The 13,323-nt window shown below is 37.6% G+C and overlaps 1 protein-coding gene across 5 annotated transcripts in view; it reads right to left on the bottom strand.

The window, feature by feature from the left end:
* Positions 1-8,282: 8,282 nt before the first annotated feature.
* Positions 8,283-13,323, bottom strand: part of NEK7 (NIMA related kinase 7) — a 119,449-nt gene continuing 114,408 nt past the window's right edge. For all 5 annotated transcript variants that reach the window (XM_090048623.1, XM_090048621.1, XM_090048625.1 and 2 more), the window contains one exon: positions 8,283-9,481. In XM_090048623.1, coding sequence (XP_089904749.1) covers positions 9,371-9,481 — 111 coding nt within the window. In that variant the 3' untranslated portion in view covers positions 8,283-9,370. The remainder of the gene's footprint in view (positions 9,482-13,323) is intronic.

Genomic DNA, 13,323 nt, shown 5'->3' with positions numbered 1-13,323 from the left:
ACATCAAAAAGCATTCCTGCTCAGAATAAGTAACGAATGTTTTCAATATTAAATTATCTTTACTGTATCTTTCCTCAAGAGTACAAGTTATGAAGTATCTGAAACTTCTTTCTTCCCCATCTTTTAACTAGTAAGCTATAATAAGTCATCCCAAATGACTGCAAATCAGAAGTAATTCTACCATGATGGGCTTGATGTGCATAAGAGATTTGCGTTTATATAATACCCTTGGTTTTCCACTCTCAGATGATGTGCCTGTTGCTCCCTTCCAATAATGCAAGAGCCGTGCAAACAGATGAGGCAGATTTGTATAGAATGGGGTGCTCCTGTGCCTTGGAGTATCTAGACAGCTTCTTGCAAAAACTCCTTTACATCAACTTCACTAGGTCAGGAGTTGGCAACTTTTTCCAGTGTAGAGAAATGGGTGGAAACAGCCGCGATGACCCAGCTCAAGTTGGAGGTTGGCAGACATTAGGATCCAGCTTCTGCCACTGCTGCTTCTTCCCACCGTTCAGCTGCACTGTGGTGCAACAAAAATTCTCCTCCACCCGTGCCAGATTGGTGCTCCACAGCAGAGCTCCCCTTCTGCCAGAGCCCCACGCAGCTGACCGCAGTGTGATGCAGAGACAGCTCACCTCCGCCAGGTGGCTGACTGTGACATGGCACAGGGAAAGAGTTCTGCTGTCAAAGCCAGTTCTGCAGGCTGCATCTGGCTTCTGGGCCATAGGTTGCCAACCCCTGCACTAGGTAACACTTTGTAATCACTGTAAATTGCATGAGGTAAGTAACAATCCTGTAAAGCATATACTATTCTACATCATGCCAATAACTATGAGGAAGTTACTACTACTCTGCATAACAATTATGTTTGTGCTGCACAGACGTGGAGTGAGGTTTATCACAAGAAGCAGCTGAGGGATATAGGTTATTGTTTGACTAATAATCTCCCAAGAACAGGTTTCTGGCATGATGGAAAACTAAAATTTTGGGGGGGATTTAAAAAACAGGAGGGAAGTAAGGAGAGGAGGCAAAAAGAAAAAGTATTACTAAAAATGTGTTTTAGACTTCCCATTAGAAACACTCCCACACGCTTTCTGGCTCTGATCTAATGAGCCCAAGCTACTTTCCTTGAGAGGAGCTCCAGAATTATGTTATCTTTGTTTCCCAGGTTCCTTATACCACCCAGGTGGGCATTTCCGGCAAAGTACAATTTAGAGCATTACATTCAGCAAATAACAATATTGAACATCCAAGTTATAGAAATGTTGGGCTGTAAAATCATAGGACTGTCATTTTTATATTTTATTACATTTTATTTTACACTTCAGTGGTACATGAATAAAGTACAGGTGTCATATGGCATACAGTAGCACTGTGAACATATGTACGGTGTACTATTTGGCTTGACGAACAATTGTCTCAGCAAATAAAATGTTCTGAACACTTCATTAAAATTGATGTTTGACTTACATTTTAATACAATGTTAGCAACATATAAACAAAACCACCAGTCAGAACAAGCAGAGACAAAAATGAAAAACAATCCTCCTTAAAATAAGGCATACTACTAGAAAATGCAGTACTCTGACTAAAGATGAATCTTTAGTTTGTAGTCACAATGGAGCAAAGAACTACAACTGCAATATGAAGTTATCTGTGAGATGTACAGAAGAACACCCACATGGCATATTTAAGGCAAATAGGGAGTTTTTTCATGGATTGAAGGTCCCCAGCTGTGAGTCTTGCTTTTTTGATAAACCAGATATACCAAAAACTTAAAATATTTTTAGTCACCCAACATTAAAATGTAAGATCAGATCTCAGTTGTGGCCTGTCACAAGATGACTAGGCAAGTGCATAAATGTGGATATATCTGGCTTTGGTATTGTTAGTACCCCTAAAAATCCTGGGCCATGCCTCATGATACATGCAAGACAGAAAGCACAGGCCTGAAAAGTAAGCCCTAACCTCCTCTCCTAATACACTCCAATACCACAAGACAGAGGTAATACAGGAATACCCATGCCTCACCTCTAATAAGCACATTATTTAGGGCGGCTGTTTCTGTTCAGTATGACACTCATTTAGTTCTCCATATAGGTAAAAAAAAAAGGGCTCAATGAGGGACAGAATTTGTCTCATCTCTTTTCATTTTCTTGTTTAAAATAGGATTTCGGATAGGCGGAGATGAAAGGCCTTTATGTACCAGTTCCAGAAGAACCAATTCAACATTGTTAGGTAACTCTACACATTCTTCTGCAGCCAAGAACAGAAGAAAAGGCTGAAGTAATTTGAAAAAAAATGCACTGGTCAATCAACCCAGAACACCTTACTTTAACTACAGTTACTCTGCTGACTGTGGAGACATACCCAAATTACCTTTAACTCAGCTATCTCAAATACCAACCGCAGTTTAGTTATAGCAGCTCAAGACGGGATGCAATACTGACCAAAGCAGCAGCATAAATACTTAGGTAATTAGTCTGTGCTGTGTTCCATGCTGCAGATAGACTGCTACTGGGAACCTGAGCTGGCTAGTGAAATCTACCTTTGATACATCTACATGCACTACAGCCACATCACTAAATGCAGTGCAGATATACTCCAAGTTGGATAAGGAAATACAAGAGAAGGAGAAGGAAACCAGTACAGGTAAATATAAGTATGAATGACCTGAAGAGTAGATCGTTTTTAATGGTCTTGTAGGAAAATATCATCTGAAAACTGATCTAGTTGTACAAGGTTTCATACCGAATAAACATTGCTAAAAGTAGGAGAATGACAACCAAAGCACGGAATATTCAATCTTGCAAGATGCAGAGTATTTGCATCCTTCAATGAAGAACTGAAGCACGTACCTAAATGTACACACGTAGCCCCAATGAAATCTTAAAGCATTAATGTTCCAGAACTGTACTTTTCTCATGGCATTTTGGACAGCCTGGCAAGTGAGGGAGGAAACCACACCCAAATCTAAGGTTACAATAATCAAGATGAGAGACAATTAATGGAAATGTTCTTCACAGGCAGGAGAGGGAGCAGAGAGGAGAGTCTATAATTACTTAAGAGAAAACACAATACAAAATCTGTAAGAGAATGAGTAGTGGTTCTGAATGGAAGAGAACACAGACAAGACTGTGGCCCTGGAGACAGGAAAGGTATCAGATAAAAGACAAGGTGGGAAAGAGAAATTCAGCCTTGGAATCAATGAATCTGAGACAGTGGCTTAATATCCCAGAGATGTCAGGGATGAAGTTTAAGATGTAATATTAGGCTAAAGGCTGAGGAGGGAAGAGTAGGTCTTTGGGTATCCAAATTAAAGCAGCATATCAAAACCATCAAATCAACCATGAAAACTGATGGGAGTGACTGAGGCAGTGAAACAGTCTGTCCAAAATTGATGAACAAAGGGAAAAGGCTAGAGATACACCTAAAAAATGCTGGAAATGGGGATAAGGAGAAAACAAAGAGTAGGTGCAGAATCAGTGGAAGGATGGTATTTTATCAAAGATAAGGGAAATAAAAATAAGCTTGTATGTGGAAGAAAAGAAAGAAGAAAGAAAACAGTTAATAGATAAAGGAAAGAAGTCAGTTAAGGGGGGAACAAGTACACCAAAAGAGAGAGACTGGATGTTAGCATTAGTGGCTGCAGAGTTAGAAGCCAAAACAGAGGAAGTTAAAAAATAATGAGAGGAAATGGTAGAAGAATATTTTGCCCAGTGATGTCAAGTTTGTTTTTGAAGATGGTGGCTAGATTATGAACAGAAGACATATGGTGGAAGGGAAGAAGGTTTAAGGAAAGAACTGACTATAGAAAAGAAGGAAGGCATTGGTGAAAGTCAATCAGTATCATTAATATAAGTTAACAATGCTGTTCAGAAAAGAATGAGGCAGAACTGAGCAATGAAAGAATGAACTTGCAATGGGCTAAGTTGCATGATCCCAGGATGTTCTCCAGAGACGCTTAGAAGTGCAGAAGTACATATAATATACAAGAAGGGAAATTTGGAGGAGCAGATGGGAAGAGTGAACGGCTTGAGAGGGAACCAAAGTAGCCCTGTGTGGAGGACGGTATAGAAAGGAAAGAGAGACCCCCTAAGTCTAAAGGGAGTGAGACCAGGGAGGGAAGGAGGCAGCTGAGAGCAGTAGAGAAGTCAGAAAGGTTAACAGACTGGAGATCACAAAAGGAGTGTGAGTGACAGGGTAGAGGAGAGAGAAAGACAGAGATGCTGAAAGAAAGTAGGTAGTGATCAGAGAGAGAGATTTCAGAAATGAGAGATCATAAAGAGAACAGTGTTTAGTAAAGACAAGGTCATGGGAGTGACTGAGGCAGTGAAACAGTCTGTCCAAAATGAGAAATCAAAGAAGGTGGTTAGAAAAAGGAAGTGGCAGATAGTGGAGTCATACTGGTTGTCAATATAAAAACTGAAGCTTCCCTTGATAAAGAGACAGGAAGGATATAAGTGTTTAGTAAAGTCATAGATAAAGCAGGGATAGAGGCAGGGATAGAGGCAACAGCAGTGGTCCTTTGGTGGGGCATGGGATGAAATAATTTTAATAAGTGGTCATCAAAATTTTGGAGGACTTGGAATAAGCAAACAGTAGGAAACACAAACCCAGTTCCATCTCTATGCTTGGAGAAGAATGAAACAAGAAGCAGTCATCAAGAGCTGCAAGGAATACTAGATGAAGAGGCAATGGCTCACTGTGATACTTCTGAAGATTGTACTGGACTTCAAGAAAAAGCAGGAGATAAGTGTGCTGGACTATCAGCAGGAATATTTCCCTCTCTGGTGAATATAAAAGAGAGGACTAGAAGAACAGGGTTTAGGAAAGAACTCTGAAGACCCCCCTACAAAACTTTATATGGTTTTAAGAAAATGTGGACAGCCTAAATGTCTTTGTTTTACCTCAGTTCTAGCGAAGGTGAAATCTACTGAAAATGAAAGTTGAAGCTGGTAACTGGGCTTGGCCAGTCACAAAGGCCATTGTCTCCAAGGTCTGTTGTGGTTTACAGACCAACCACAGAGTTTTGGAGTTTGGGAATATGCGACTTTCCTCAGTGATTACTAGTCCTAAACTTGTTCAAGCCCCTTTAGCCCCCATATCTAATACTGACTAGATTTGGGGGTTAAAGGGGCTTGAACAAGCTTAGGACATAAGTTATTTTAAAAGACAAGACAAGTAACGAAGAAGATACCCTAACCCTGATTAGCATATCACCATTCCAATAGGAAAGCTATTAGTAGTAGCAGCTAAAACAGAGACTGGGTCGACTGCTGCAATAAAACCTCTTGTAATTTTTCAGACCCATTCTGGGAATACTGAGAACCATTAATACAAGGAATACTACTGTCTTCCCAATTTTGAGCCACTATCAAAACTTCTATACCTTGATGTACAAATTGATTTCATTTCATCAGTGAAACACCAGCCTTCTCCATTACTCTGAACATTATATTTGGTCTTTTTGTACACCTGCCTTATTATTATAATTTGTACCCCAATATTAATGCTAGACTGGTTGCCTGATCTTTAAATATAGCAAAGAAAAATAAAAAGCAGCAACATGTGCGCAAAAATGATAAATAATTGGCAGGTTGTACAAAGAAATCATTTGCATATGCTGTACAAGAGATACTATTTATTTATGTTGGGTACACAGAGTCCATTGAAATTAATGGACTCCAATGAAAGCATAAGGTCTATTCACAAAGAATAACTTTCAGGTTTGAGTGACTTTTTATGGTGCATATACTTTCACGATTTTCAGAGATGACCTCAGTTTATTATGAATAATTAAGTTATTTTAAAGCTTACTATACAAAGGCAGTGTTTTTTAGTATTTGTGAACATACCTTCTGTGCTTGTTGATATACTTTCTCTTGTGCCATTCAGTAGAAGTCACCTATAAAGAATCACTGGCAAAAAAGATTATCCACAAGATAGGACCTATCTAGTGTAATATCCATATCTGTAATAAGAAAGATTTGAGAAAGTATTGTGCAAAATATACAGGTTTTGCATCATACTTATTTTTATCCGCTTTAGTTATATTACGAAATTCCATAGCAAAGGCACATTCAAAACCAGTGGCAGAGGCTTTTCAGTCAGGGTGCTTCAAGCACAATAAAAACAGTGTATCACATATGAAATCAATAATATTACAGTACTAATGAAATATATGCCAGGGAATAATTACACATTTTGGTTGTAAATGTAATGTATTCCTTTTTAAAAATGTGCATTTAACGTAACAGGTTAAAATGGATATTCTGGTAAATGTCACCACTGTCAACAGTACACAGACACTAGAATGGAGTTTTATAATAGAAGATATTTTAAAATGTGGTTGAATTTGTCTTTACTAAATTTACCAGTCTAGTATCCTGCTAAGTATTTTATTAAGTGATATGTTCTGTAGTTTTTACTCACATGAGTAATACCATTGACTCTCAGAGGTAACACCTGCATTAAGAGCTACATACCATACATAAAAGTTCCAGAACCCAACCTTTAAACAGAAGTAAACTTTAATTACCTGCTGTAAACTTTAGCATGTGAAACTAGGTTGCCCATCATTTCTATCTTCTTTCTGCCTCCAAACACCTAAGATACTTAATGCAATCAACCATACACAATTCATTTTACTGCTTTTGAAATTGAAGTAATTACATATTTTACACAGAATAAGATTAATTTATCAATACCAACATGAAAAAATATGTTCCATGTTTTAGGGGGCCATTTACAAACTCAGAATTATTGCCATCACTCTCTTACAATTACCTTTTCAGAAGTAATTTTTCCCTAAAAGGTTCGTTTTATCCCAGGAAAAAAAAATGTGTCTGACCTAATTTGAGGTTAAAATGGACAGCACATCTGATACAAATAACCTCACTCTATATTTTTCCAAACCTTTGTAACCATTCTCTCTAAAAATAAATTAAAAGAATGGCTAGAATATATTTGTACATGAACAATTAGTGCTGCCATTCAAGCAAATATTACCTTGTTCCTTACTCTGGTACAAATGATTTCGCTCATTTTCCATTTCACCCTACTGTTATGGTATCAGAGTGTTTCAGAAAGTAATAGCAATGTCAAAATAAAACTCTTGTGTGCGCAATGATTGTTTACTGGATCACATCACTTCTCTACCTAGTTGTAAACAATAGGTGTGTTCAACAATGCCACCACCAGTGCTTCCTGCTGCTATGTAGTTTCCTTGCTCACTGCACACAAAATTATTTTATTTCAAAATTGTTGATACTTTCTGAAATACCCTTCATACATAACATTAATCTTTTAAAACCAATCATATGCTATTCAATAGAAATGCAAAGTAAAGGATGCCATAGAGATGGACAAAGCATGAACCCAATGCTGCCCACATTTAAAAACAAGCAGTTTAACATGTATGAGTTGCCCATAGAAGCCCTAAAAGATTAGTACACATGCCACTTGTAAGGAACTGAGAAGTCATACTCCAATAAAACATCTTTGACACTAAATTATGTGCTAGATCTTCAGCTGATCCAAGTTATGTAGCTAAACGCTAAAGCAAGGCTCTGGCCCCTATGTTGAAAAATATTTTTGAATTTTTACAAATGGAGTTCATTTTCATAGTATCTTTCTTTAATAAGCCAATTAATTTGATTTCACAGACTACATAAAGGGTAAGAATCCATCTGTGGGCTTTTGAACATTTTTCAGTACATGTGAAAGGTTTTGTTTAGCTTTCTTTTTAAAGACACAGAACTATGGAGGCACTGTGTTCATTATGCCACATACTGACCATGAAAACTTTATTACAGGAAATATGGAGAAACAAAGATGCAAATGTTGAATGCATAGTGAACTGAATGTATACAGACCAATATTTACACATGAGTACTACAAGTTTACTTTTCCCTAATATTGTTATATAATAAAAATTTAACTGACTTCAAAACTCAAAAACATAACTGATATCAATACAATTTTCTGTGTCAATCTTACAGCAATGATTCATTTTGATAGCTTGGTACGTTTGCCAAAAAGATGATCTCAAATTCAGAGGAATCAGATCTCAACTTCCCTGAACATTTTTTATATAAAAGTACTGTGTTTATTTCCTTTAACTTGCCAATAAAATAAGTCATTCATGTATAGACAGTGAGTGATACTAGAGTTTAACCAACATACTGTGCACATGCTTTTAAACTGAAAATACTGGTAAGATATTTTCAAATATAATCTGCAAAAAAATAGATTGTATAGATGAAGCAGCACCAGGTAAATACAGTATATAAAAATCATGTATTTAATGAAGCATACATTTGTATTACAATTATAGTTTTGCCAACAGGTTTCTGAATTAAAAATGTATTTTAAAAGAAATTTAAAATATATTACTGTCAGGTGATCCAAAGGATTTATAAAAAACAAAATCTACAACAGAAACATACATAAATACCTGGGGAGTTGTAACTTAAAGCCCTTATCTTTCAATCTGATCTGCTAAGACAGAGACACATGCTTGCACAGGGAAAAAAAAACAATAGAAGTTTGCATAAGTCTCAGGCTCTGACTATGCAGGCCTAATCAGGTTTGCAGACTACTGCATAGGTGCATCTACTCACAGAGATCAGATTTCAGGATGCGGGACTTCAAATCAGCCACACCAATGTTCAAAGCAAACACTCTGGGTTGATTTATGCTACTGTAACTTAAGGGGGAAAGGACAAGATACAAAGATTTCTCAGTGTCTGACTGACAACTTCCCTCAAACTTTTTCCCTAAATTAAAAGTTGCATTTAGACCACGCAGATAATGAGGATTTTTGTCTACATTGACCTTGAAAAACAGAACTGCAAATTACCACCCACACTATAAAATACAATAAACTTCAAAGTGTTTCTGTGGAAATAAAAATATTAAAATAAATTTACTGAATTATGCTTATTTTTCACCTCTGTAAGTTATTGAAAAGGTGAGAAAATGTCAGATATTTTGCTTTGATGTTACATGCCTAATATCAGTATTGTGCAAAACTGCAACTTAAGGATTATTTAGACTTTTGAATCCCAATAAAATACAATTTTTAAAGAGAAAAATACACTAAAATCATTTCACCTTTAAAAATGTTAGGAACTACTATTTTGTATGTTAAGCTTTGTTTTAAATCCATTCCATTACTTACACTGAAATCTATGTTTCAAAATTGCAAATTCATTTAAAAAAAAACAACATAAAGTTTGGGTCTAAATTGATTTACAAATCATAGCACGTCAGTCAGCTCTGAATAATCACATTTATGTAACAGGCAAAAAATATGCTTAAAATCCTTGAACATTCTGCACTCATTTCTTCATAATCTGTTCTTTGTTTAGCTACTTGCAGTGCGTGCATGCATACGTTTTGCTACATCATAGACGTAGGTTATGTCTGGTCGCTTCTCAGGATCCGGGTTGATGCACATATTAACTAATTGTCGTAGCTGGAAAAGGAAAATAATGGGTAAGAAGTCAACAAATATTAGCAGTTGAAAAAAGTGTTCTCTCACCTTCTTAAATAAATAAGACTGAAACTGTGAAAGTGTAGAAGAACTGCATTCAGTTTTATAGTATATGGGACCTCTCTCTTTACTTTTACAACGTTTTAGAACCATGTTCTAGAGCAACCCTTCGGGCAAGTGTGGCACAATTTAGTGCTGCACCCTTCCCAAGTGCCACTCCAATCCTCTTCCCCTACTTGCTCTGCTTTCTGCTCCAAGTCTTGTGTTCCCTGCCTGCTCTGTTGCTCTGCTTTCTGCCCCATGCCCAATTTGCTGTGTTGTTTCCTGCTCCCTGTCCTGTCTGCCACCGTGCTGCCTGTCTTCTCCTTAACCTGATGCATGCTGCTCACAGAGGCTGCCGTGACACCTGTGCCGCAGGTTGGCAACCCTTGTTTTAGAGTACTGTCAAGAAAAAGTAGATAATATTTTGGTCTCAACTCCGCATGCTTGTGAATAAGTTTAGGTGCATATATCTAAATTGAATCATGGTAATGATTCCACATGTGTAAAAAGTGTGATGTGATAGCAACCCTTCAGTGGGTTTTGGATTCAGCATAATATTCTTTTAAATGCACAACTTCTTGACAGAAACATACTCAAGAATGTTTCTATCTACTACTAAAGGAGTGGCCAACATGCAGCACATATGCCATAAATGGCACAGATGTGGCATGCAGTAGATTGGGGAGGGAGCAGGGAATACAAATAGGAAAGGAAGCAGAAAGCAGAGCAGCAGATTTGGCAAGGGGTATAGGGTAGAAAGCAAAAGGAGTACAGCACATCAGGCTGCCCTCCCCCTTACCATACTAGTGCATGTTTTTATCATTAGACTACGTATCATGTTCGTATAATTCTGTCAATTCACTGTTCTTTCAAAGTTCACAAATTTAGAAGGCATTCAGGAGAAAAGTTACCACACTTTTTAACTACTTCCTGTTACCTTTTGGGGAATAAGAAAACCTTAGGAATTTTGTCTTCTGCTCAACAGCAAATATAGCGAAACCTTGGTACCATGGTTCTTCAAAGGTACAAAAGGCTGCATATTCAAATCTGCCTTCAAGTAGCAGTGGCCCCAAAATGCATAAATCAGAGTAATACAAGTTATATTTCTGTATGGTTAAGACTACAAATTCAAATACTTGCATATCAGAAAACTTAAAAGTTGCCTGAACAAGACTGCTTGTATTCTTCTGTAAAACATTTTTTCCCAGTTATGTGCTTTGCACATTCAGAGTCAGCCTTTATATTGCATGTAATTTTTTGCAATGAATCTACACAATCTACAGAAGGCTGATTTCATTTCTTCAACAGGGGGTTTCAATATTTTATTAAATGCAGATGTTTTTGAGTAATACAGTTACTTCACTGTTGAAAAGGTAGCAATTTAATTTAAGGATAAAAGGATTTTCAATTTAAATAAATTGTAATAGATTTGATATTAGAATCCTTTAAATATGTTACACTAATCATAGGAATTTAAGATAAATTATACTGCTTTTAACAGCCAAAATATAAAATCCTGTTTCACTGACAAAGTGAATCATAATGAGCTAGACAACATTTTTTCATTTGTAGACTCCTAAAAAATTTCAAATGGAGGCATGGACCCCTCTGAATTGCATGTGTGCATATTCACATACTTTTGATTGATCATAGTTATGTTTCATGGACCCCTTAGACATAGTCTGCAGACCTCCAGGGGTCTGCGGGCCACAGGTTGAGAACCACTGGGCTAGATCATTTGGAAGAGAGAGTGATGATGTTAAAACTATTTCTAATAAATAAAAAACTCTTATTTTTCAATACAAATTATGTGATGAAATAGGTCTTCAATCCTATATAAAATAAGTAGGAGGCTGAAACAGAGGACAGCTATATCAATAAACTCAAAAGCAGCTGCACAGCAACTGGGATGGATGTCTTATATATGACACTGAAAATAGTAGGAAAGTCTAGAGTCCCAATTCTGCAGAATCTTGAGAACTGACCCCTTTTGAAAAGGAGAAAGATATAAAATTGAATCTTTCCCAAATATGGCTGTGGTCCCATAGAGACTCATATACATGTACTCACTCTGTGCCTGTGAGAAGTCAACTGGACTGCTCAGTACATAAAAGTCATGCTAAAATCCTTGCAGAACTAAAACGTATAGCCATAGATAGAGGAATGAAAAATATTGCACAACACACCTGAAGTGAGTCTTCAAAGAGATTTAAAATATGAAAACAATAGGGTGCTTTGCTTAGACAGGTCATTCTGTGCCATTTCTTATGATGCCCGCTACAAATGGAAGTGGCATTCACAGAAACTGACAAATGGATGACAAAAGCTGCTACTACAGACCCACAATCCTTGAAAGACTTGGTGATCTTCCCCTCAAATTGAACATCTATTCCCCTGCAAGTCCATATTTCAGCCCCCAAATTTTGGTCTAGTGGTTGTATTTACCAAACTGTACTATGGAAATAACACTAAGAAGTGAATTCTCTGATTCTTTGAAGCTTTGTATCAGGGTGTTGACAGAAGTTAACAACTGAAAACATTTCAAATGACAAATGTAAATGTCCTTTGAAACATTCCAAAAGCAGATGAAGCACTCCAAAAATAGTACCTCTTTAAATGATGTACCACTGTGAAGCATTTCTTGTTATATGATAGGGACATCATAGGTCTTCCAAAATCCCATAGTGCTCTGCTCTCCCTCCCCCCACCTCCACGGGCAGGTGTCACTCAGTCACAGGCTGAGTGACAGACAAGCCAGCAGAACTTGACAGTATGACTCCCAACCCCAATCTGCTTTCTCTTCTCTCCTTCCTCTCAGAACAGAGATATAGAAGGGACTGGAGTTGAAAAATCCAGTCATGTTGTTGGGTCCCTTGGTGCTGAAGATCCTACATCCTACAACTGCATCAGCACTCAGGGATGACTGATAATGTTTGATTTTTTTAAAATAGTCCCCTCTAGCTCTCTGCTCTGATGAGAGGGAGGAAAGGAGAAAAAGTCGAATGGAGCTCAGAGAGTCATAAATCGGGGTGATGGACAGCCATCCACTGCCTCCCCCGTACTCTCCCAGAGACATTCTCCACTCCCTCTAGTGCCCCTGGGCTGGAAAGTGTTTTGAAATGTTCCAACAGGGGCACCACATGGGTTGGCTGAAATGTTCCCTTTTGAAACATTTCCCAGGCCATTTCAGCTAAAAATGTTTCAGTTGTTACTTCTGTCCACACCCTCAGTCTTCTGAGAGGTATGGAATCAGGAGTTATGTTGGACTCTTTTATACAGGATTCTGCTTCTTTATATACATTAAGGAGTATCTATTTCTCTAAGAGGCTTCTTTATCAAATGCCTCTGATGCATGCAACATTTCAGATGAGCAGAATTTGAGAATACCTTTGGAACAGACAATGGGATACCAGTGTTAGTAGGCTATGGTGAAAGAAAACTGATGTTCCCTATCTAGCATGGTCTGGCTAAAAAGCTATGCACTGAAAGACAAGAGTTGTGACTGAGCTGGAAGGGCCTGCCATTCCATCCTCAAATTATGCCATTCTTTGGCTCTCTCCTTAACCTCCTTCATGTTTTTAGTACAATGAGTGTCTTCAGCCTGGAGCTGAGCCTGATACAAGAGCAGCAGGCCACATTTTCTTTAGCTGGAACAGGTTTGTCAGTCACCAAATAAATTTGTCCCTGAAGTCATAAAAAACCCCAAACCACTAATGGCAAGAACTCTTCACTTAGCCAGGTGAAAAACTCGAAATTTTGTTAAAGATTCCAGTTTTAAAGTA

The sequence above is a fragment of the Crocodylus siamensis genome, chromosome 5 (genome assembly GCF_052110815.1).
Source record: "Crocodylus siamensis isolate JL-2025a chromosome 5, ASM5211081v1, whole genome shotgun sequence".
Taxonomy (NCBI): Eukaryota; Metazoa; Chordata; order Crocodylia; family Crocodylidae; genus Crocodylus; species Crocodylus siamensis.
The sequence above is the reverse complement of the archived record's forward strand: the minus strand, read 5'-3'. Positions and strand labels throughout refer to the sequence as shown.